The sequence below is a fragment of the Anguilla rostrata genome, chromosome 3 (assembly GCF_018555375.3).
Source record: "Anguilla rostrata isolate EN2019 chromosome 3, ASM1855537v3, whole genome shotgun sequence".
NCBI lineage: Eukaryota > Metazoa > Chordata > Actinopteri > Anguilliformes > Anguillidae > Anguilla > Anguilla rostrata.
Window position 1 is genome coordinate 55186593 of NC_057935.1, and position 27350 is coordinate 55213942.

Here is a 27350-nt window from a genome sequence, read left to right on the forward strand (position 1 = left end):
ATAACAATAATAAGACTTGAGAATCAATTTCAGCATCAGCGAAAGTATTTGGGTGCTCATTGCTAAGATGAACTCTGCTCTTGCTTTGTTTAATTTCATAGGCATATTTGTTTTCATTTTCTTTTTCCAAAAAACAAAAAAAAACTGTATTTGTTGAGCTTCGGCACAGCGAGGGGGACAAACATCAAAGACATTAACCTACATTGAGGAGATGGAAACCTATTTGGCAGCGAAACAGTGTCATTTATATTCCCCTGCTTCGGACGGCACCGGGGACGAGGTGCGGTGGCTGGCGGAAATCTGGAACGCTTGTATTTTTTTCCGTGACAGGGAGAATTCCACGCGGGCCGAGAGTGACGAGGGAGGCGAGGGGCATGTTTCCGTCCAATTCTCTCAAGCCCGACTGTCATCAGCCTCGGAGATTAGCGCGCCGATCTCCCGCGGGTGGGCGGCGGGGGCAGGGGGGCAGGGCGGTTCGGAGGTGGGAAACGGGGGGGTGGGGGACGAGAGAGAGAGACGGGGTCGGCCGCTCTTCGCGGGGACCTTACCTCCGTCGTTGTCGGCGCTGTCGTTGCACTCCGTCTCCATGACGACGTTGCAGCCCACGCCGTTCCAGCCTGCCTGGCACACGCAGTGCCACCCGCTCTGCTCTAGCGTGCATCTACCATTGCCGTTACACAGACCCGGGCAGCCATCTACATCAGGGACAATGACAGGGACAGTGATGTAATGCTCTCCTCCCTCTACAGTGTGGGGCAATTATCGCTTATCCATCATGTCATTATGAAATTGCAATTCAGATCCTGCCAGTTCAGACTAACGAATTACATCCCGTGGGAAGAAAACCTAATATGTGCAAACTAACTCTTAGGGCTGCTGCATGCTATAGAGGCCATTTTAGAAAATCTGCTTCCATGCTAATGCCATATGCCAGTATTCAGTGAGTAAACTCCATACTCAAAGTCAACAATGACAGCAATTTGTTTATGGTGTCACAGCTGTGACAGTACGGTAGCTACTGTAGAACTGTGCTGTGGAATGTGTCAGTCATCTTTGATAAGTGCCCACCTTCATCAAAATTACATGTACAAACAACTGCACATTACATAAAGTAATTCCATTAATATTTCATATTCCATTAAGCTGTCTCTTAACCTTTTTTCTATTTTCCTCACGGAAAGCCATTGTGAAAACAGTGTTCAACACTCTGGAGGAATGCATGAGGGTCACATTTAAAAATACTTACACCTTTGTCTCATGCCAGACATGATCAGTCAGGGTTATTCACAATGTTGCTGGACTACACATGGAAAGCTATTTCACGTTTGTCACCATTTGGACTTAAAATTGATGAATTTATTTACATTTTTTCCCAAAGACTTGGCAGCCTTTTCTGACCTGCATTCAATGTTGTGGTCTGTACGAGCCTGAATACATCAGGTCCTGCCAATACATTACTGTATACATTAAAAATCCCACGCAGTTTTACAGCTCATGCAATGCATGTGCACAATGCTCATGGATTAATGAGTAGGGCCTATCATAAGTGTATGACTTTTTACATTATTATTATTTATTTATTTATTTATTGTTTCCGGTAGATCAGTTCATACACAGTAAAATGCACAGTGTTAATTCAACCCTAGAACGTTTATGCCACGGCCCTGGAGCTTATATGAGTCCACTCCAGCCAAGAGTTTATTTACCACTGAACATTTTACTCTGTAACACTATGCAACAGTGGTTGTCACAAGATACATTTTATATTTGTGTCATAAGAGCTACAAGAACAACAACATAGGTACAGAATAGCAAAGTCATAAGTAATAAAGCGTCAAGCTTTAATAAATAAAGCTAATCAAATATAAAAGTAAATATATTTAATGGAAGTCAAGTTTGTTTATCTTATTACCAAGATAAACAATTAAACAAACTCAGCTTACCTTTCACAACAGCATCCAAGTAGTGTGCTGACAAATACCAGAAAATAAGGGAATTAGATTGCAGTGTCTCAGTTTGATATAACGTTTTAAATAAATAACTGAAACTTAATAATTAACTTTGCTAAAAGGCAATTATCAAAATGGGATCATCAAGATAACTCTGTATTATATACTTCGTGATGGAAGAGCACTTCATTAATGAACACTTGATTAAAGCAGAAAACATGACTGCATTTGGGAAAACAGTCTCAAAATAGAAATGCCATTTTTACGATGCCCTCTTTGTGACTAATATGGGCTGGGAAATAAAGAAATGTATATCAGGTTTACTTATCGGAAGATTTGGTGGACCTCTGAGTCTCTGACCTTTATTATTTTCCTCAGGGGGGCCTTTTGCACAAACAATCGTACTACACGCACGCTGACACACTAACACCCACACACACGCACACATACATACACACACGCACGCACGCACACATACACACACACACGCACATGCACACATACACACACACACACGCACACATACACACACATGCACACACCCACGCACACATACACACACACACACACACACACACACACACACACACACACACATACACACACACACAAACACACACACACACGTTTTCATGGTTCCTATGCAATGTTTGGGAGAACGAGAGGAGAATGGGAATGGGATTCGTCCTGGATGACTCACCGATAGTGCAGTGGTCTCCTTCCCAGCCCGGGTGGCACTCACACTTCCCATCCCGGCACTGTCCATGCTCCTCGCAGCGAGGGTGACACGCCCGCTGGTCGCACCCCAGCCCCTCCCAGCCGTCCTCACACTGGCACCGCCCTTCCGAGCACACGCCGTGGCTACCGCAAGGCACCGGACACACCTCTGTAAGGTCAAGGGGAGAGGAAAATCCAGTGAGGGTGTAATCCACTAATCCCTGGGAGCATGCCTCGTGCGCTTATCTTTGAGTAAGTACTCTAATGAAATGTATGAAAAAGGTTGTGCTCTGTTTAATCACAAACATACAAGTGGTTAAAAAAAATGCATAAATTTATAATGTAGGCTAGCTAATAAGCAGCCACTGGTTTGGTTTCACACTTTGGGTGAACCGTTCTGCATTTGTGTAATACATTTTCACTTCATCATCATATGAATGTTCGCTATCAGGTTTTGATAGTCTGTCACTAATGATGTCAGCACTTCATACTTATCCTTAGCACATGCATTAACTGGCTTACTGCTTGGAATTCGAGCTGATTTGTGCAGATTGGTATCCTACCGATAACCTTGTAAGCAACACATCTATACTTGCTCTGCTTCAGTATAGAAAGGCACAGATATAAGGCTTGAAACAGGATTAAACTTCATGTCAGTTTACCTTTACACATTCCCATAAATAACAAACAGTGTTTATATCAATAAGTCTATTCAAGACATGTTTTATACATTCACATTTTCACCATATTTCAAAGAAACAACTTGCATCAGGTTTCAATCAAGAATTGAGTATATACTTGAATATATAGAATGAAACATACATGCATACATACGCACAAAGAAAAGGAAACTACTTGCTGAGATTTTTCAGTGCATTGTGGTAGAGTGAATCTGTCAGTAATCCTCACACGATATTCTACTAAATCAAAATTTAAGTGGTTTAATACAGCGAATGAAAAGCAGACATTTAACAAAAAATGTTCTATAAAGAAGAGATCCTATTAAATCATTAACTTCTGAAAGAATTCTCATCACCCAGGGTACTCTTTCTCTTCTAACTTCAAAGGCCAGAGGAGATGAAAAAAAAAACATTAAAGGAATATTAAAATAAATTTTTGCTTTCTTTTTTACTGCTCCATTTTACAGCCAATACACGAGAGAGAGAAAAGCTAAAAAGCTAATAATCCATATGAAAAGGAACATTCCCGATTAATTTCTGAGCTGTGTATTTAGACTCTAGTAGTGTGCTTGCAGGTGCATGCGCTCCAGCTCTGTTCCATTCAAAGTTTTTAATACTGTCATTTTTTGCCATTACACAATGAATCATTTCCATAAAAATGGAAAGTTCTTCCTGCCCTAGAGCACCAAATCAGCAGAGAGAGGAAAATGCTCACAGCACACAAAGTCTACGTACCCATATGCAGCACAAAAAAATATCAATTTGAATATACATTGGCTTTAATAACTATATTAAAATTGCAAGGGGTTTCCATGGCTCCCTCAAAATCCCATTGCTGCATTCCTATAAATATAATGATTACTGGTTTGAATTTCACATGAAAGGATGTGACTAAAAGTATGACAGACAAAATAAATTATACTTGTACTAGCTATACTGTAATTTTTCAGTGGAATATATTTTACTTTGACCAAAATTGCACATTTTCAAATGACAAATGTATTTCCAAAAAAATAATACACAATTACTGCTACCTGTTTTCAGTACTCTGTATACCCTCCCCAGGATAACTGAACTAAGCCTTCTGCAGTATGTTTTATGAGATTGGAGAACACATTGAGAGGGATTATTTCTCAGTAGAACATTTTTCCCGTTCCTTCGGAGTAAGCTTGTGGACTGCCCTTTTCAATTGAAGCCACAGGTTTTCAGTGGGGTTCAAGCATGGAGACTGAGATTGCCAATGGAAAAAATGATTTTCTTTTTTCCATTTATTTTCTACCCTATTTCTGGTATTATGTAGATCAACAACCATTTATCTCGTTCTACTATTAATTACAATTCTGTTTAAATATCTGAGCACAAAGTGGCTGTTGGTTTATTTACTTGTTGGTGATGTTCTGTTCAGGTATGCAGTTTGACTGGCAAGGTCCCCCGAAGAGTAGCATCATCACTACACATAGCTGTGTGCAACCAATATGTCAAAATCTCTGAAAAAAATGTTTTCATATTTACAAAGGTTTCTTTGATTGAAATCTGCTAGTCCCAAGGCTTCTGGATTTAATTAGCACATGGACACTAATTTTTCACATGCAATATTAATCAAGATCTCTTAAATTATCTAAAGCATAATTAATGACTATGTCACTTGAGTATGAGGTTCCTAAATTAAGTGCAGTAATGAGCCTATCCCACTGCAAACTACATTTTGATATTCAAAAACCCATTTGCCTCATTCTTCTGACAAAACGTGTTATTTAAGGATGGGCTCAGTCCATAAAGACACAGGCTGTGCCCCGTAGTCACAGACTCCAGCCTTGGCCATGCAATTAGATGCAGCCAGAAGTGCCTGGAGACCACTGACCTTGTACCGTTCCAGGGACGAGTTAGGTTAAAGTCAGCCAGGGTTCATTTTGTCGACACTGAATTAGTTACTTACAACTTTGCGTCATACAGCGATGGACCACCAAATGTCACCAGGGAGAGATAGAGCTCTCCTCCTATCAGCGCTACCTCTCCCTATCTGTATTACTGTGTGATTAATAGGGTGCAAACAGGCATTGGTTTGGAGGTGCAAGTTCCAGAGGAGTGAACACACTTCAGCTGCAGTTCTCCTTCTGTGCACTATGGAAGCACAGCAGATTAGTAAAATGGGAATACATGGGGGAAGTGCAAGAAGCTCATCCTTAAACAGTCATATTTAAAACAATATTAAGATGGTGATATCGTGTGCTGAGTGAAACTTTGACTACAACTAGCCTTATGGCACATTCACATTCTAATTATATAAACTTTAGTATAATACATAAATACTTTATGCATTAATCATCTCACAGTTACCGATTATTATTCATGTTAAGTATTAATATTTCAAATTACATTTTTATTAATTCTATTTGAGATTTCTTTATTAAATCATGAGTTTCTTTTCACTGTTGACTTAGGATCTTTCACAAATCTAACAAATGTACTCCTGCAGGTCCAAAGCAGTATATCTCCACCAGTTTTTCCGACATGCATTTGCTATTACTTGTAATTGCATTTTGCATTCAGACTCACTAATCCTCTCCATGCATTCAAATGTGCCTCTGACTGAGGCAGCAGCACAGTTTAAAGTATACCAAGTACCGCTTTAGGCAAAGAACATTGATTGATTAATTTGCATTGCAAGGATTCTCTGTGCTGGACCTTTCGTTCAATACTTTATGAGCTATTGTATTTAGTTCCAGAAATGAGAGAGAGAGGGAGACGGGGGGAAGTAAATGGTCACATTAATGATTTATCTGTGTGTTCAACTCCCCAGTCATTAGCAAACATATAGAGCCCTGTTGTTTAGTACTTGAATTGAATTTGTGAGATTTTGTATATGTCTGTCTCAGCCAATATGGTTTCACTGAAACAACTCCCCAACTTTAAAAATCACACACACACATAAACGCACACACACACACACATGCACACACACGAAAACACACGCACGCACACACACACACACACACGCACACAGCCCTGTGGGTAATATTGATTGCTTGAGCAGATACATTTTCTGTGCAGCTATATCTGTGCTGTCGGCCTTCATAGCTAAAGCAACACCCTCTTTCCTAGAACATGTATTCCCTTTTAGGTGCTGCTGTTTATACTGTAATAGATTTTATATTTAGATTAGATCAGTAGAATATGTCCTTGTCCAGAGTTTATCCAGAGACATTAATTACCATACACCATATACTGTGTAAGTCACCCTGGGTGAAGGCAAACAGGTAATGTTATATAAACACTAACACAATGTTCTTGTAACATGTACTAACACGTGCAACCTCACCTAATCCTGATTTTTTACACTCCACCCTGCCTTAAGAGGGTAATGCATTTTTTCTTTAATAAAACAGAAAATCTGCTAATAAACATATTTTGCAAGATCAGTACTTTCCTTAAATAGTTTATGGAAAGCCTTTAAGTTATTCCGTGCAATCCTCAAACCTTTCTGTTTTAGCACTCATGGATGTTTTTAAATAGGTAAATACACTACATGATCAAATGAATGCGGACACCTGACATCCAATATCTCATCCAAATTTATGAGCATTAATGAGGAGTTGGTGCACCCTTTGTTGCTATAACAACCTCCACTTTTTCGGGAAGGCTTTATGCTAGCATGCATGGAGCGTTGCAGGAATTTGCTTCCATTCCACTGATTGGGCAATTAGGCCTGGCTCGCAGTTGGCTATCCAATTGATCCCAAAGGTGTTGAATGGGGTTGAGATCAGGGCTCTGTGCAGGCCAATCAAATACTTCCACACCAATTTCAACTATTTCTAAATGGACCTCGCTGTGTGCCTGGGGGCACTGTCATGCTGAACCAGGAAAGGGCCTTCCCTAAACTGTTGGGGAAGCACAGAATCGTCTGGAATGTGATTGTACTGTATGCTGTAACATTAAGATTAGCCTTCATTGGAACTAAGGTGCATAGCCCAAACCACGAAAAGTAGCCCCAGACCAAGGGGTGTCCAGATACTTTTGGTCAAAGTGTACGTGCAGTACATAATGATGCCTGTCACTAACTAATTATGCATACTTTCTCACTTACAAGAAATATTTATCAATGTTTCATTTTGCTTGTCTTATCAATGTTTTATCTGTTTCTCCAATTCTGATAGAGTACCAAAATGAACTGATGTTCACAGCCCCATAGATGTATCAATACAAATAAATAAATAAATAAATCTTCAGTGGGCACACGCTTTGTGAATAGTGGTATTACTCTGCAGGATGTATCGATCAAAGATTATAACCTCATGACCCAGTAATAACCAGATTTGGGTAGAGGCTCACGATTAGGCTCCACAGATGGAAATGATTAGTTTCTCAGCAGACCGATCATATTTTCATTTCTCATTGTCATTTAGCATTTCTCACTGTCAAACCATCTGCAAAGCAAAAAGTTATTAGAGTTACACAGGATTCAAACCCATGACCTGCAATGCCAAAGTCCAGGGTACTACTCCTTACTGTACATCACAAGCTGCTAAAAAGGACTGTTTTGCATCACCATTGTAACAGCTTTTGAAAGGCCCACACTACTCCCTATTATACTCAGTGTTTGCTGAAATGGTGGCCAGGAAATAAATAAATAAATAAATACATAGAAACATAGAGCCTTTTTTTCTGCTAAAACCACACCCGGCATGGCTTTCCATGCTAATTGCATTTTATAATGCTATACATCACTTGAAAACATAAAGTTGGCTTGGCACAGTATGCATTTCATATAAGAGTGAATGGTTAGATGCATAAATGTGTTGATAAGTCATTTACATCTAGCAGAATATGGTCTGCGTGAAGTGATGGGGCCTCTTGAAGAAGCAGAAAACCAATTTCCACTGAGTAATTTTATTAATTTGCAAATAACTCTTACTGTTTCTGAGGCAGAAATTTGCATTCATTTGCAAGAAACAACAGTGCAAGTCCCCATATGGGATGGGGGAGATGGATGGTATGGAGGAAAACACCTTCTTCACACTTAAGGACACAATGGTGGACACAGGAAACAAAAACTATTTGGAATATAAGAGAGATTAGAGATAGCAGAAGTACAATTTTTTCCCCCATTCCTTTAATGGTATTTAATGTAACTAGCAAGCAAGCTAATTTTGCATATTTGCAAGCACAGAAGCTAAGGTCTAGATCCAGGCTTTGCTTAATTGGTGTAAATATATTATCAAGTAGTGAACTATTATCAAGGTGAGCACTGTGTTGCTTTGTTTGGTGGAACTTATTGAGAGATTTGGTGATTTTGGGATCTCACCTATGTAGCAGTCAGAGCCGGTCCAGCTGGGGTCGCAGGTGCAGGTGCCGGTATCGGGCAAGTATGTGCCGTGTCCTGAGCACTGCTCCTGACAGGCTGGCAAGGGGGCGTCACAGCCGTCCCCACCCCACCCCGGCGAGCACAGACACTCCCCCTTCACACACACGCCATGGCCCGCACACTGAGGATCCAGGCAGTCCACTGAGGTGAAGAACAAAAAGAGCTTAATTGAACAACAACCATTAAAATACAGTACAGTAAATTTTACATTTAAGAAACATTTTGAATGACATCACATTAGATTTCATCATAGTGCAGTACATTAGCTACACATTTGAATTGCAGTAAATTTTCTTAATGAAATTGATTTAAATCAAAGGTGCCCAATGTTTCAATTGACCTGTTTCCCTATCATGTGTACTTCAGAGGCAGGGAGGGCACAAGCCAAAAGAACGCTGGGCCTCATTCACAAAACATGCGTACGATCTGTTTGTTAACTGTGCTTACAAATGTTTCCACAAACATTTCGGCATTCATCTTTTTTTTTTCTTATGTGAATTTGTTCCTTGATAAGATCAAAATCTACATGTGTTCGGAAATGTGCGTAAAGGCAAACCCAGAAGTTGTTTCTATTTTGAAGGCTTTATTATTCAGGCAGTCATTTTAAGTAGTGACAGTAGTGACCTCAAGTTAACTACAAATTTTGATCAAAACAATTATTATATTAAATTAATTATTAAACATGTAATTTATTTTAACTACATTAACAAAACCACCTGAATAGCCTCAAATTGCTTATTAGCTTTTGCTTTCAATTTCAGTTTAGTTTTATTTAGTTTCAATTTCAGTTCAGGCATGCACATTCAATTCACGAACGATTGGCATTCATCCCCTGATACACTGGAATACCCACAGAATTGAAGGTCTGCGCATGTTTCATGAATCCCACATTGGTTTTTTGTAGGAACTTTTATTAACAACAAAAGTAAGAAGAATTTAAGAAAAGTTTTGTGAATGAGGCCCAGTATCTGTGCTATACTTTCAGAGTGTTGATTAGCTTTGCTCCCTAAATTGCATGGGGAGTTGAAAACGATAATTCGACCTGAAGAATCTATGTGCGATAGTCATAACCAAATTAATACTTGTTCCAGAAATCCTGGAATCCGCTAAAACCCCATAAAAATGTAAATACTGAATAACAGCGTTTTTTCCCCAAAGAAAACTGTCCAATGTGCCCTTAAGTATTTGGCACAAGGTTCTGGTGGCCTGTTGTAACTTTGCCTAAACTGATCTTAGAGTTAATAAAGGCTACCTCATGCATCTCATAAATTAGGCGTTGTTGCACTGCGATATAAACTAACATAACAGCTACTGGGGTATGAAAGTACTGCCCACTGCAACTCAGCACTCATCAAAGAATTAACAAACCACAGCACAATCCATTTTTCAGGATAGTTAATCACGCATAATTTCCATACACTTAACCTCATCCCCATACAGTTGGAAGCTCGAAAATATCTTCTTTGTTAAAAACCGGACCGCATTAACAAGATTCGCTGCCTTTATCAGACTCATTGGCCTAGGGCTGTTCCCAGAATATTGATTACAGACATGCCATCAGTTATCCCACTGGATACACCCACCTATTGACAATCAATCAATTTCAGTGTGTGAAACCTAACAACATCTTCCAGCTGAAAGGAAAGGGTTATATATATATAAAACGCATGCAAATGAGTAGGAGCTCTGTGTGCCAGACCAACTTCTGTGTATCCATTATCAGAATGCTGATTAAATAAGTGCTACACTGAACAATTGTTTTACTCTCAGTTTTTATAAAAAGGGGGGAACAGCACGTTTGCGGTGCAGTGTGCGAGTATTAATCAGGAGACAGTAGAAGGAAGTCAGTAAACCGCGAGAGGTGGTGTTTGTGAGCGCGTGCAGAGCGGAGCGGAGGGTGGGGGCGGCACGGCTGAGAAAGTCAGTTAAAGGTGTGAAACGTCTCTGTGGTTTTGTGGGGGTTGAGCGAGGGGAGCGGAGCAGGGGAGGCGAGGTGAGGCCTCGCCTTGCTCGCAGTTGTTTCCCTTGTAGGCGGGGCTGCACATGCAGATGCCCTGGATGCAGGTTCCGTGGTTAGAGCAGGTGGGGTCCATGCACTGGTCCTCCTGCAGGTCGCACTCTGGGCCCTTCCAGCCCGGGTGGCAAACGCAGTGGCCCTTCTCATACTCCCCATTCCCACTGCACAGGACCGGGCAGGAATCTGCAATGACATGGCGGCTGGTGTATGACAATGTGTTTTTTTATAAGACGAGCCTGGATTATTCAACGTTTGTCCTCAAACTTTGACGTGAAGCATAATCCTTAGTCATCCCTTGTGTTTGGTGATTACTGAACTCTCACATAACATTACACACAAACACCTTTGTTTATTTGTAAGTAAATGTTATGGAAACAGATATGGACTGAATGGATCCAGGCTATTGTCATTTTAAATGAAATGGGAACCATTAGCTGTAACAATGATATAATTTTTTCCAGGACTACCATTGTTAATTTCTTCTCACATTAAAAAGGTTTCAAAGGCTTCGGAGAAATAGATTAACAGGTTTTTTTCAGTCAAAACAGCTGTTTTATGAAAAATCACTTCAAACAACTGCCACAGAAAATAGTTAAGCAAGGTGACACAAAACCATGTTTCACAGTCCTACCCTGTGGCTTTTTTTTCTGAGTAAAAAAAATATGATTTATTACCTCCACCCATCCCTGATTTTATACTGTGGCTAATTAAATTCACATCAGGTGTGGAACAACTGAACCAATTAGAACTGGCTGTTCTAAATCACTCACACAATAGCTGTACAAGGAAACTGTTTAAAGTGGGCCCAATGGAAGCTATCCATGATTGACATTTTTGAAAATAAACATCTGGGTACACATTAACACAAAAATTCAAAGACAATTTAATCACTACAACACAGGTGAACTGAAAACCAATAGGTCTATGTTGGCAAGAATGCGGACCCATCTGCTGCCCCAGACTGAAAACACACTTATTTCAACCTCACCCCGAATCACCTTTTGTTGAACTCTGAACATTTTACATGGGATTACTAGCACTGCCAATGCCAAATATTAAACTGGATCCACTATCTCATTTGCTTCCTAATAATACAACTTCTCCCTCTTGAAACTACTCTGGCATACACATTTTAAGATTAGGTACTGTTCATTGCCTAAACCTATGCACTTAAATCCCTTTGGATAAAAGCATCTGTTAAATGTCATAATACAATGAAAATGTAATGACTACATTTTTATAAACTTGTAGTACATAGCTTCAATTGACCCTATTTCAATAATAAATTAATTGACTCAGTTCTGGTAATATGCCTCTTGGTAGTCTAGTCCCTAACTGTAAAATCACATTTCTTTCCTAGCTGTGTGCTATTGTGCGTCTCTTCCATTACAGATTACTCATAGCAGAAACCAACCTGACGTCCACCTTCCTTTCTTGACAATGTAGACAGCCTTCAGTATAGCGACAATGCTTTTGAAGACACTCACTTCTGCTCACTTCTTCAACTTTAAGCTGACCTTAGCCAGGCACTCTGAAACTCCAATTAATAAAGTTTTCCCTTGACCAGAATCTGCTGGCAGACTCCAGCAAAAAGCATATAAGGTGTGGAAAAAGTATTGTGCAGACATACCCAAGTCTTGGTGTGATGACACTGCATGTAAAGGCAATAAAGTGAAGAGTGAAGGTAGGTATTTTTCTCTCTTTTGCACTTAAGACTCTTCATCCCCCCTCTTTCAGACCGACAGGCCACTTGCTTTATTTGGCTTCAAAGCCGTCAACACACAACACAGAAATAAACCACAACAGGGAGGTGTGATTTGGTCAAAGCAAAGCCTTGAAGTGGTTATTTTGACTGCAAAGGCTGAGAGGGCTCATACCACAGCTACTTGCAACAGAAATAACTGTGCCCTCAAATAAATGTAAACAAAATTGCTGTGGAGCCATGTTGTTGATAACATTTTACTTTAGTCGTTATTTCAGTCGCAAATACCTTTTTCAACTGAACGAGAATTTTGGCTTGTGTATTTCTTGCAGCAGATGTAAGTCCAGTTCTGCTGGAATTATTTAATCACCATGCATTACACAGTTTATCTGTGTAGCTTAAATGAAAATAATCAACATCTCTCAAACTAGCACAGGTAGTCAAGGGAGTGCTTGCATGCGTATTAACTAACATTAACTGTGGTTTTTTATTCTGCTAAAGCCTAAACGTCCTGTGTTTTGCTCCACAAATGAGGTGGGAAGCTTGTTTCTGATATTATAAAGATGTTTTTTGCTCATGAAAAATTCAGCACCTACTGCTTAATAACTAGAAGCTTTAGCGTCTCTCGGTGTAGACACGGTGACCAAGAGGGTAAAGCACGGTCACTGATATTTCCAAAAGAGGTGGGAGTCTTTCAAGGGAGTATACACAGCCCTCAATTCTTCTCTAAATATAACAACATGCAAATACGGTATGGGAAAAAAATAAGCTGCAGTTGTGGTGATCCTATATAATTATTACTACCAGTTTGTCTGCTCTTGTCACATGTACTTCAGTCCTCCACCAACAAGGTCGATAGCCTTTTTGTCAAGCCAAGTGTCAAACAATTATCCCGACTGCACCACCCAATCATCTGCATTGATAAAGTAATTACCACTAATTAAGCAAAGACGATGACTGACAGTGTGGTTTCCAGGCGACACATGGTGAATTCAGTCTGGGACCTTTCAGATTAGGACCTTGGACATACTACAGTATTTAGAAATTTTGCACATGGAATGTTAGTTCTAGCTTGTAGCATTGGGAAACACTTACAATGAAGCAGTTATATCATGTTTACTTCACCTTATAAATAAATAAATAAATAAATAAATAAATAAATAAATAAATAAATAAAATAAATAGCACATAGCAAAGGTATATTAAAATGATAAATGAAACAAATGTAGAATCAAATGAAAAACCAAGGTTCTAAATTATGTGATCAGATTTGATCATGGTCTGTTGTATGTCTTCATTTCCACAAATCTAAGAGAAAGAGTGATATGATTTGGGGAGGGGGGAACAGAGAAGAAACCTGTCCTATAATCACAAAAAAATAAAATAATAATGTAACAATTTTTTTTGTTAATTAAAAAAAAAACGTTCTGCCAATAGGGAAATTACTTGCCCAAGTAGTAGTGGCACAATGTAAGCACTGAGAGTTAAATGTGCTGAATTTGGCAACAAGGTCTTTGCACAGCTATTTCTGGCATAATGTGGCTCAAGAGGGTAAATAATCCCTCTGAACATGAAAGGCACCTAATGAAGAAAAATTAACAGCTTGTTAAAATTCTGAGATTGCAACTGTGGTTGGACCGAAAACCAGCATACACAGTGGACCCACAGGACTGAGTTTGGGAACCACGGATGAAGACTAACTAAAATCACACATTTTATTAATAAAACCATGTGTTCTATTCTGACATAAGAATGACCAGCAAATCTCTCTGAAATACAGACTTGCCAGCTTGAATGCAATCAACTGTGCCCTTTAATACCTTTTTATTCCTGTCATGATAAATACAATTAAGGCTGTATACCATTTATTCATCTCTGTTATGTTTGTTCTCCCACAAGTGAATATTTTAATTGATCAATAAAGTGCTTCGGTAGCTTCTCGATAAAGTGTGAAGAAAATGACAAATAAACCACTGTCACGGATCTCCTTTATTTACTCCATTTGCTGGATGGCTTCACTCCTAGAGATATGCACAGCGGCCTGCTGAACAAAGCACATCGAATGCTGCTGTTTTCGGAACAGCTCACAGTTCTTTGCACTGCCAGGGATTTCGGACCCTATGAAAAGACCTCACATCGGGCCCCACCACCCCAGGCCTACCGTTGCCTAATTAGATCACAATTCTTTGAGGGCTGCTGTCAGTCAGGGCCCTTTGAATCATAATAACCCCGCCCCCCATACAGCATTCCTGAAGTTTAGTCTATACACTTCAATCCCTAATTGCACAAATGTGCCACACCTTAGCAATATGGAAAACTTGCAAACTAGTTTTAAAAAAGATTATAATCCAAACATATTTTAAATGTTAAAAATACTTTTTTTTTTGTAAAATAATCAATTTATTCTCTATTACTTCCACTTTCCATGATGAAAGACAGAGAAGCAAGAATAGAAATACACAGAACAGACTAAATTGAATGAATAAATGAATGAATGCTTAACAAAAAATAAATAAGTTAATAAATAAATCTGACCTTCAATAACCCCTTTTTATGGATTTCCATAATTTTATGCAAATAAAGTTGAACCTGTATTGAAATGCTGGGTCAACATACAATTATATCCTGGCAGCAGAAACCCAGGAGTGAGAAAAAAAATGCTAATGGTATTCAAGAGAGATGCTCCAACCGAAAATGCATGTACGCCCTGGACGAGAACAAGGAACACGCCTTGCTGAGTGTCAGGTGCGTGAGTGCGTGCACGTAGCGCCCTGTCATGGCTCGACCTCCTGAAGGTCAGGCCGTCTCTCCCTTATTTTGTAGAGCGGATGCCATCTCTGTGTCTACGGTAGCGGCCGCTCGTGGCTACTCTCACTTCCCATTAGTCTTCATTATGTGCTTGCCACTTTTCCCAGGTCAGTAATAGGCCCATTAAGTTTGCTACAATAACTCACAGAGATTCGGCTTTAAAAAAAAAAGGTGTAGGAGTCAGATAAAAGTAAAAGAGTGCGATGGGAGAGGGAAAGACAGCTCCGAGCCTCAGAGCAGAAACACTGAAACGGGGCAGATTCATGGGCTTAGGGGATGCAACCCATGCTACTCAACCCATCAGGGCTGCAGTGTCTGCAGGGCTATTCAATCCAAAGACCTGGAGGGCTACAGTGTCAGCAGGGCTACTCAATCTAAAGACCTGGAGGGCTGCAGTGTCTGCGGGGCTACTCAGTCCAAGACCTGGAGGGCTACAGTGTCTGCGGGGCTACTCAGTCCAAGACCTGGAGGGCTACAGTGTCAGCAGGGCTACTCCATCCTGGTATTGAAATGTTACAGAGTCAACAGGGCTACACCCCCATGGTCCTAGAGGGCTGCAGACCTAGCCGGTCAACTCAACCCTTGTCAAGAGTGTCTATTGGGCTAATAAATAAATATTTGAACCCTTGCATTGTCCTCAGGGTCAAAAATGACCACATATTGAGTTTATCAGCAATGAAAATACCCACATTTTAAAGATTATTTTTGGAGTGACCCTACCATTATAAAAAGTTTAACATTTTTACACATTATAACACGTGGTCCACCATCAGGATACAAATATTATCCTATGAGTCTTTTTTAACCCTGAAGTTATAAGATAAGAAGTCAAAGTAATCAAAGTTAAGCACATCTATTACAGCAAAAAATAAAGTAAAATAAATTATGATGTGTGTTTTTTTTTAGTAAAAACGAGTGTTGTAGATTGAATAATTAATAATTACAGGCTCTCTGAACTGTAAAGTAGGAAAAGTTATTCTCCAATTTATTGATGAGTGACATGTTGTTTCTACATGAAAAATATCGATTTAGGGTTTAAAATTCAAGAGGCTTTAACACAGGTGGTCTAGAGAGGGTGGGTCACTTTTGATCCTGTGGACATGGGTTGCATACATAATATGAAAACAACACAAGGGTTTAGGAATCCAGAATTGGAATATAATTAGGATTATATTCTATGATGGCACTGGCCATAATTTTTTATTCTTCCCTAAAGAGAAGCCACAACACTTAGATAAGAACATAAAATACTGAAAAAATAAAAAAAAATAAAAATTGGATTTCAATAAACTGCAATTGAAAATGAAAATTCAAACATTCAGAGAGACAGAGCAGTGGTAGATAGTTACACACAGGACACAGTTACTTTTTCTGGCAGTAATGAGAACTGTTCTTTATGGACGTAATCACAAATCCATGTCTATGAATTCACATTATACCAGTGTGTCACCACAGCTGAGAAATTATAAACCTTAAAATGCTGGAGATATTAGCAAATATTTAAAGAAAGCTGTTGATAAATGGAGGTGTCTATGCTCATTTTTGGCAAGCCAGCGGAATCAGAAACATTTCACATCTTTCCTTGTTCATTCTATGCTTGCACAGACAGCTGGCAGCCACAGCCAAAATGTGCCTCCCATTGTCTCAACAAACAGTCATGGGTGACAATCCTTACGACAGCAATGGATACGTGCGCTTGCGTGTGTTGGGGACAATTAGCAGAACATAGGCATCTGTTAGTTTAGCATTCAGATTCAAAGAAACCTGAGCGGAAATTCATGTAGCTGACAGGCAGACATTATTCCCAAATAACAAAAAGTGACACTGATCCTCTCCCATGGAAGTGGATGCGAAATCATCTTTAAAATGGTCCCCTCTGCATGCAAACCTTCTCTTCCTACATGCCATCCTCTATGCTTCAATTAAGCTCATATACTGCACTAGTGCCGCCACTGTGACAGGATTTTAAAGTGCACTTGAGCATACCATGTGCCTATAGATGGGTTGTCATGGTGAGGAGAAGAGCTAACGCAAACATCTTTCAGACTTACCTTTCGCACAGTCGGGGCCAAGGAACCCGGTGAAGCAGTGACAGTGGCCCGCCACACACTCGCCGTTCCCATTGCAGTCTGTGGAGCAACCGTCCATGGTTTCTGCACACAGACAGCACAAGGTCACATTGGGCTACCTGCCACCTTGATACATCTCAATGGAACCTTTCCATAGTGGCGTAGGGCAGGCTCTGGGATGTATTGAGTCACAGTTAAAACACTGCAGTGAAGCAGCGTACGGTTGACAACGTAAGCCTATTCCCACAGGCCCCTTGGCTATTAAGACGACATACAAAATGTAGAGTATTTCCTCAGAATTTGAGAGAGCTTGGCTTTCATCTAGGCTTAGAAAGCACTTAGACAGTTAGAAAGCTGCACAAGGCATTCCCTTGAAATATACTGCGCTATGTAGGCCTTAATAATCTAACATGGCTGTACAGTATGTGTGTGAGAGTGAGAGATGAGATGAAGAAAGTGAGCGAGAGAGAGAGAGAGAGAGAGAGAGAGAGAGAGAGAGATTGGCTCTGTGATTCCACGATTCAACACAAGCAGTGAGACTCATTAGATGGCTTATTATGGCTGGATTGCCACTCTTGGGAATAGCCACCCATTCTGTGAATTTAAATGCATAATTCCATTTTAATTCAAACTACTCTCATGCATACTTTAGCTACTGATAAATGCAATATTCAAACAGTAATCAAAATAAGAATCTGAAAGCAGGTGCCCTCTGGATCCCTGGCTGTCACGTGATGAAACATTTATAAGACACACAGGAGAGAAAAGAATAGTGAAAAGAGAAAAAAAATACCTTAAATTATAGTATAATTCATACAAAATGAAAGGTAGTAAAAAAAAAAAAAAAACACTCTCACTCGTCAAATTATTTTCCCTGCCTTTGGGTACGTCGTTTTTGAATACATTAGTTTTCGAACTCTCCCCTATAGCGCATGGAGTAGAGTGAGATAAAATAGACTGAGGACCTTATCAAGAGCAGATGGCAAGTACATTAGTAAATCCCATTCCTCATATGCTCACAGAGAGGCCACCAAAGGTCAGTCAATTAAGGGTGACAGACTTTCCTCTCAGCCGTGTGAACCCCCTGCCAGTTCTTTACATAAAAATACCCGGCTGGCACCATCAAGATGTTTTCATTAGGCAATGCAACACAGCCTCCCCAAACTATGAGCCATCAAGTGGCAGCATAACAATAATCATGGAAAAACAGAACCGCTGCACATTTTTTCATTAAGAAAAAAGAATCAGCCAACAGTAATTAGTTTGCCTGTGAGTCTGTTTGCCAGTGCGTCTTTCTCAGTGCACCTCTGACACACACAAGCACTGTGCACACAGACACACATACAAATGCACACGCACACACACACACGCGCGCGCACACACACCCAAACTCTTTAGTACAGATGTATTGAAAAAAATCCCAGCTTCTATTGGGCAGTAATTTTATTTCACTGAGAAGGAGTCGAAACAATCAATTCAAATAAGACATCTGAAGTAGTCCCCTGGTACATTGAAAAACAAAGAAAAAAATGACAGAAAATGAAATAAGCGTGTACTCATAGAGGACAAGCAATAACATTCCATTTCAAATATTCAGGAGTAGCACACATCTTGTTTCACCTTTTACTTCTTGCCAATGCAGTGAATACAGTAAAAAAATAAATATCATGGGCTACAACAGCTGTCTTTTTCATGTTACGGAGTTGAAGGTATAATAATTATGATTATAAATATCAGATTCACATTAAGTGAAATGATTTCACCCTGTTCCTTTCAGGCAGGGTTTGATTTTGATCAAAGCAACAGCATGCACGCTGCTGCATACTCCATATTCTCTGCATAAAAATCATGCATGGCATCACATGCCAATATCATCAACACTGTGGCAACATCCACAGCCTGAACATGAGTTTAATTTACTTTATTGTTTTCATTTCTTTTAACCGTAATATGACCAATTGTTTACCAATTGTGGAGCTGAGGACGAGCACTTGTTCAATCTTCTTGCCGTCGTTGTAAATGGCAAGATACCAGGTCCCGGGGTCCATGTACTCGATAAAGCCGGTCTCCTGCAGTGCGCCGAGGATCAGGTTTCGAGGCGCAGAGCTGGACTCCTCCGGCCCCTTCGTCTCCGGCTTAATCAGCTGCTTCCCATCTAACAGCTTCACAAAATCAAACTGATAAAAAATGGAAAATAAACAGCGTGAGTCAGAGCAGGGTGTACTAGAGCTACACGTGATGACAATGCACAGACAGCTCGCAAACAACGACAAGCAAAACAAACAAACATGTAGAGACAGATAGACATAAATGCAGTCATAGGGACGTACGAATATAGAGGTTAAGAGACACAAAGACAAGAGAGACAGAATGAACGACAGAAGGATAGAGTGAAGAGATATGTGCATGCACATTACAGTGAATGCACAATAAGTCCACCTGACCCCAGTGATATTAAACTGTAATTTCCACCTGAGGTTTAGCGTTGACAGGAATTCCACCCAGGTATTCTAGCAACCTGGTAGAGCTGCAGGACCATGGACAGCAATGGCCCAACTAATTGATGGGGTGGCAGGTGTGGCCTGTTGTAATTAGCCCAGCTGCTACCCATTTCCTAATCACTGGGGCTTATAAAAGGGTCTTAAAAAGGACTTAATAAAAGGTGTCTGTTCACCACATGATACAGCGGCCACCCCCAGCATCGCATCAGAAAGCATACAACAGGAAGTAAGGTGGGGTAAACAAATGCAGTGTTAGTCCTCTACAGGAAGTGGGGCAGGTTGTGTGTATGTTTTGGATAAATGTGCAAGCTGACAACTACCTTGGGCAGGGTGCTGTACTCCAGCCTCTATAGTGTCACTCTTATTCGCTTATTTTTCCACAGACAAGGAAGACAGGCTACAAATTATTTCATTGTCTGCAGGTGACTGGTGTGTAGATTACACACCTTAAGGCTAGAAGGAATTGTATTTTTCTCCTATTTTTTTTTACACATCTAAAATTAAACACAGCCATTTGATACAAACTTTGCTACCATGCCCTGGGGTGCCAGAACTGCTCAGATGAGCATGGTGGCTCAGGGATGCTCAGTTAGCCTTCATAAAAATGCTCCCTGTGGCTGAGGAACATGGGTAATTTCTGTTTTTGACTTTGCCGAAAACAGTCATAGGAGGTAAATCAGCTTCCACATTAATTATCTTCTGTTGCGCTGCCAGTAGGTCAAAATCCCTGCAAAATGGCCAGTCTTTAGCGGAAACAGGGTGTCTGTTGAACCCCTTGGCCAAAGCAGAACAGGGGAGCCACACTCCAGTACATCATGACCATGCATAGACAGTATTCCCAAAACAGGGATGTTTATATGGAATTTCACATTTTGTTAATGACTATGAAGCAACTCAAACCAATCCTTCTGTTGTTGTTTACTGGTACAAACTGAATGGTACGTCATCACCTTTCAGCAAAATATTCCTTTTTAAAGCTTCATCTACCCCCTTTTCCCCGTAAATTGACAAGGTTAAAAAAAATCCCCCATGGAATCAAGTTAGAAAGCCACAGGCTTCAGAAGACAGGCCTGACTTAATGACCAATTGCACACAAACCGATTGCACTTCCTTATGTACTCCTGAATGGCTTGGCAGGGTGGTGGGTGGCATATTGACAGAGTAATCCACAGCAGGAGGGACCAGCTTCACCTGACCGTAATGCTGAGATCAGTGATCTCCCATGAACCCTATCAGCAGTCATCATGTACAACTACACCTGGTCAACACGAGCATATGTCTGTCAGTGTGAAGGGAGCACCCTTTGGGGAAAATGGGGGTGTGGATTAGTCACTGATGCCAATCACACACAGACATATAAACACACACATTCACGTTCTTCAGAGAGCTCTGGGATAAAAGCAGAACACTTGTCATTTTATTTTGTGATTACACATCACAGATGCAACAGAAATTGGACTAAAAAAGACATATGAATACAGAACTGTATATGCAATTCAGTGAGTTCATCAACATGAATGAGCTATTAGCCACAGTGTTTAGACACTGCTAATTGAAAAGGATCAATTATCTAATTTCTCACTAATCTGCTGAATTGATATTGCCTATTGCCTCTAATAACGTCATAAATATCAAGCAAAGCTAATCCAACATGCACTTTACTCTAAGAGTGCTCGAATACTGATTGTGGAGTTTTTCGGATTTTCTCAGGGCCTTTGATAAATAGACCTAAATAAATAAAATAAGGTTCACAAACATCTAGCTAATAAACCTAAATGTGTCAGTTTCATATTTTGGAAATACAGTACTTTTATTTCGCAAATAGGCTGCTTAATAATTGATTTTTTATTTCATTAGTAGTGAACTGAGGGCAAACTGCATCAAACGCTTAGTATCAGAGGGTATCCTCAGAGTCAGCTAAACCTATACCCCCTTCCAATTGTCCCAATCCCATTCCTATTCTGCATTTATATTTGTCCCCATCTTTTTAAACAATAAGCTAAGCTTACAAGCTTTATGTCATATACTGTTACAACTGCCTTGTGTATATTAGGTAATTAGGTAGTATTTGATGTTATTTCCAATTGTTTTACACATATTTTTAATTTTTACCTTCATTGTTATTATTTCCCCTTTATTTGCGCCTTTTGAGTATGCTGCTTTATGAGCTCTCATCTGTGAATTTTATTGGTTTTTACTAACGAGCACGCATGCTTGCTCTATCCCAACACATTATGATGAAGGCAAACACTGAGACATGTATGTGTGCCAGTGTAGCATTTTAGCAATCCTTGTGGTTGCTATGCTAATTGTAATATGCTAATTAAATAGACATTCAAAGAGCACATTCTGATTTTCGCTCAGTTTTACCAGAGTAGCACTCCTGCCACAGCCATGTAAAAACCTCATGTACATTGAACACTAAACTTTCACTGCGATATCAGCCCTGTCTTCAGTGCAACATGGAGCTGAAAATACATTTTTTGTCTTTGTTATTGATCTTCCTTGGTAGGATAAGAAAGGTGACTTTAGGGTGTACCTGAGTGTGCGTAGGCGGGATGTTCCTCCTTCCGTAGATCCCCAGCAGAGCATCCCGGGCCAGTGAAATGTTGAATTTGACGTAGGTGGGGTGGTGAACAGTGAGGTGGAAACGCCAGAACAGGCCTGGGGGAACGGTCTGCATCACCTGGGTCCCGATGTCCACCTCCCCTCTGTCAATCGATCTGCCCCTCTGATACACACTTTTATCTGCAACATATGGCCACCCACATATCAATACACCCACACACACACATTCAGGCAGACAGGTACACACACATGGGTGCACAGTTATTTACATGTGCATGCAAACGCACACAGACACAGACACACACACAGACACACATAGACACACACACACACGCATGCACGCACAGGCACACACACATTAGACATGGTTAGACATATTGTTTAAAACAGTATGATAGAGCAGATACAACACAACTACAGTGGCTTCATACAGTAAATCGCACATGCTAAACTGATTTTCTCACTTGTCATTAATAATACTACACTGTTCCCTTGCACACATTTTCTCCTGTCTCATCAGCCCACACGGCCTATCTCTCTACTCAAAACAGAGACTAAATTATAAATGTAGTCAAGCTATTACTGCACTAGCTCTCTATACAGTCACTAATGGACATCAAGTTGACACTGTTGCAAATATGATATGTGTCTTGTGTACTTGCTCTTAAAAATTTACACTTCATTTATCGAGTCAGACCAATGTGCATTAGTTTATAACGGTGATTGCATTTTTCCATGCGCAAATTCATAGCCTGGCGTATATGGAAAAAAATGCACGCATCTCAGCCAATCAGAATTGAGTATTTGGCGAAGCTGTCATATATTGGTTTTGTGGGCGTGCAACATTTGTAAGTTGAGAATAATTTTATTTTGTATTGTATCTGACCCAGAATGCGTTCATTGACAGGCTAAGCATTACGACTTCATCATGATGGAATAAATTGGGTACTGATGTGCGTCGTTTTGCCTTACAATGAGTGGTGTCGCCCAGGCAAGATGCATTCTCAAAATAGACTCTTCCACATGCTAGGAATTGATTTTGAATCGTGCACATTATGCAATCACTCGATGTGCGAAATAATTGAAAATCACCATCTCTATTTGTAATCCATGCTAGTATGAAGACAAATCCTTGCACACACATCCCTCAGATCCAAGAGTCAACATAATACTGTGCTGAAAGTGTTCTGTGCAAAAGCAACTCACACACCTCTAAAGCTCAATTATTTAAAGTTCATTTATTATTTTAATTGCCTGGTGGTTACTTAAAAGGGTGTATTTTTTATCTATATGGTTGTGACATAATGTGACATATCTCTGCTTGATACTGTTTGATTGCGATAGACCAGCCTTTGCTTGATTAACTTACTAAGATCTTCACATTTAATCAGAACCACTCACATTCAGATTGCAAAATAAAACTGCATGTCCCAGTTTCTCCCAAAGAAACTATACTGGTGATTATTATTCCAGGTCTTCTTAAGCATTGGTCATGCCAAAAGAATTCACTTTAACAAGGCGTCACCATGTTCGAATGTCCTCCTTACTGTGAGTCATAAAAGTCTGCAGCAGATATTAGCTCTAATAAGAGTTCTGACATGCAACTGGATTAATTCTCTTCGCCCCAGGGGTTATCCGAATTAAACAATTACACCTGTAATTTATTTTCTAAGAAACTCAAACATCTTTTCAATTATAGTTATTACGGCTCACAACCTAATGAAGAACCCAACAGGATGGGAACTTAATAGATGGCCGGCTCGACAAAGACGGAAAAAAAAGGAGATGCATCGACTCTTTAAATCCCAACACCAGATCAGCATGGATAAGTCTAAGGATTTTTCTGAAGAAACCACGCCTTAGGAGGAATAAAAATATCAAGGAAGAACAGGTCATTACAATCAAGGCAATTCAATTAAAAGGTTTTTTTGAGCAGGGCACCTAATAAGACTGCAGCCATTCTTCCAATTTCGTTACCAAATTAATGTCAGCGGAAGTCAGTAAGGCGATAATTCCATTTGCCCAAAAGGCAGATCTATTTATATTAAATTTTAACCCTTTTATCACCCACTTCCAGTTCAAAAATATGAACACCGCAGGACAACACAGGTATTTAACATTTCAATTATATCATCCCTTTAACTCACACACTTAATTGAGCCATTAATCTTCTTCTTTTTTATTTTTAGCTTCAAATGGAGCTTTTTTTCTCCATTTAATTGACATTAGCAGATTCTTAATGTGCCTGCATTAGGCCCATCTGGGCCATAATGTTTCATAAAATCTTACAGAAGCTAAAAGCTTTAAGACTTTTTCCTGCAGTGCTTTTTGTGCGACAAAATCCATTTTATTGCATTTCATTATGCCTTGAGTGTACAGATGTGGGTACAATCGGGCTGCTGCTGAAGCTTTCATATCGAACCAATGTAGGGGATAAACTGCCCTTCTATTCAGCCCATCAGGAGGGCATCTAATCTCTCTTTAAACATCCTTCCCCCCTTTTCACACTGCTTAAATTTCACCATGTTCCATAAATATGTGAATGCATGAATGAACAAAAAATAAATTTAAAAAATGTACTGCAATGTACTCTATAAAATTATACTGAATACTAAAACAAATATATATATATATATATATATATATATATGACAAATTCCAGACAGTTTTTTAATCGAATATTGATTGAATATCAATATATGTACATGCATATAAACATATGGACAATTATATATTAAACATTAAAGCCGCAAGCGGCGTTGGGAGGGGTCCAAGCATTGGCACAAGTGCGCCCCCTATGGAGAGATTTTTAAATAATTTTGTCCTCATGAGTAGCCTACCGTATTAATTATTTAGACATTGGCAGATGAGAAAATTTTAGTTTACGCTCACCTATAAAACGCTATTCCAAAAGCAAAATCAGACATGTTATACATCATTAGAAAGCTTATACTCTCACCTACTGAATAAATGTACTAAAAAGGGCGACAACGCCGTAAGCAACAGGTGTGGTATTACGCACAGCTATTTTTGAAGGTAGCCTACCCAGGTATCACAAATGCGCGTATATTTCACAAACAGATTGTCCAAGACAATATATGACTACTCAGTCTCAAAAGGGACATCTCTACGCGTAAAACCAGTGGTAAGATTGTATATTTGTTCAATGTTCAGTCCCAGATATTGACTGTAGAATGACATGATATAATTTTTAAAAACTTTGTCTAGTTTATTTTGTTATTCAGTGAGCAGCGTTTTCACTGCTGTATTGGCATATTTTAGGGCTATTTCGGAATACGATTTCCCTCAGCAAAATGACGGATTCAAAGACTAAACAAATTCACCCGATATTGTCTTCAAATGGATCAATGCCAAAGAAAAGTAATGATTCATCCTCTCAAAAAGCTTTTACTAACAAACTTTTAGTAGCAAAAAACTAAATATCAGCTCGCCATCTCTGCTACCTGCGTACTGCGCTCAGAGTACCGTGATTCGTCTTTTGTTTATATTCAATTTTAGTAATTGCAGCGAAAAACTGCAGCTGTAGACACAAGATAGTTTGTTATGTTATGGTAGCAACGGAACGAAGCGGATATGTATTACCGTCATTGTTTTATTATACCAGCGTGTTTTCGCGCGATTGCACAGAAACTCAAAAGCTACCAATAAAATGGTTTAGCTATTTCTCAGCATAATGACAGATTCAAAGACTCACCCGATACTGTCTTCAAATGGATCCATGCCAAAGAAAAGTAATTATTCATCCCCTCAAAAAGCTTTTACTAACAAACTTTTAGTAGCATGCACTCTGGTTGGCACTGTCTTCCATTGCTTCCCCGATGTTCAGACCCTCCCCTCACTGATAAAAACTAGACCCTACAGTGTCGGATTACTTGTGTCGCCATGGATGTCTTCTAGCCGCTTGCCGTAAAGTAGTTTACTAGATGTCGTAACACTTTAGATGTGGAGCTACAGCTCTTCCGCACCCCAACTAATAAAAAAGTCCAAATGGCGGGCAAACAATATGGCGGACATAGGTGGTCCCAATGTCAAAGTTGTAGAGCACGTTCAGTTGCATACGTCAATGAAGTTTTGTGTTGATCTAACTTATGGTGTGGGAGTTATGGCCATTTACGCATGACCCTTTGTTATAGCACCACCATCTGGCCAACATAGGTGATTTGTAGTGCCTGAGTAGTGGAGGGGAATAGGAACCCACCTACCAAATTTGGTTGGTCTACAACTTATGGTTGCTGAGCCTCAGACACTTTTAGCGGAGAAAAATAAGAATAAGACCCCTAATTAAGAAAGTGTTAAGAACACTGGCACTAAAGCTCTGATTCACACCCCTAACACCACTGGCTGAATCAGTATGCACTCTAGATAAATGAGTGTGTAGACTGAAGTCCCAGCTCTCACAAAAGGGTTAATCACTCCTCACATTGTCACCTGGGAAGAGATTAAAGAGCGGGCACTTCCTACATTTCTTTAATTAACTGTCCATTGTCCTTATCTTCATTAATTTGAGCTTCTAGGCGACACAAAATAAAATGGGCTCACTCTACAGTTCAATGCACATTATATATTATAAATCATGCCACTCCCTTGGACCAAACTGATTAAAAACTACTTTGTCCAGTATGTATGTATGTATGTATGTTGCAATTCACATATATATATATATATATATATATATATATACATACACACACACATACACACGTATATACTGTATTTGTTAAGTGTATTAGCATATTTGTTGGATTATGTGGCTAATTGTACCACCTAACGCTTTGCACTAATGCCTAACTGTCAACCCTTGGTCAGAATCAGTGCACTAGCCAACTATTGAGTATACTAGTTGCATATGCATTGTGTGCAGATTCAGACATGGCCTGCACATTTAGGGACAATGTATATGAGACGCAGATACATATGCACACGACCCTGCAGCCTTTTATGGGACTGCTAAGGTGT

The 27350-nt window shown here is 39.8% G+C and overlaps 1 protein-coding gene across 7 annotated transcripts in view; it reads right to left on the reverse strand.

The window, feature by feature from the left end:
* Positions 1-27350, reverse strand: part of LOC135251192 (teneurin-1-like) — a 361745-nt gene that overhangs the window by 71114 nt on the left and 263281 nt on the right. For all 7 annotated transcript variants that reach the window (XM_064328374.1, XM_064328375.1, XM_064328368.1 and 4 more), the window contains 8 exons: positions 22345-22553; positions 19271-19481; positions 17287-17388; positions 10714-10908; positions 8649-8849; positions 2650-2835; positions 1944-1970; positions 549-695 (listed from right to left, as the gene is read on the reverse strand). In XM_064328374.1, the coding sequence (XP_064184444.1) occupies positions 549-695; positions 1944-1970; positions 2650-2835; positions 8649-8849; positions 10714-10908; positions 17287-17388; positions 19271-19481; positions 22345-22553 (1278 nt within the window). The remainder of the gene's footprint in view (positions 1-548; positions 696-1943; positions 1971-2649; positions 2836-8648; positions 8850-10713; positions 10909-17286; positions 17389-19270; positions 19482-22344; positions 22554-27350) is intronic.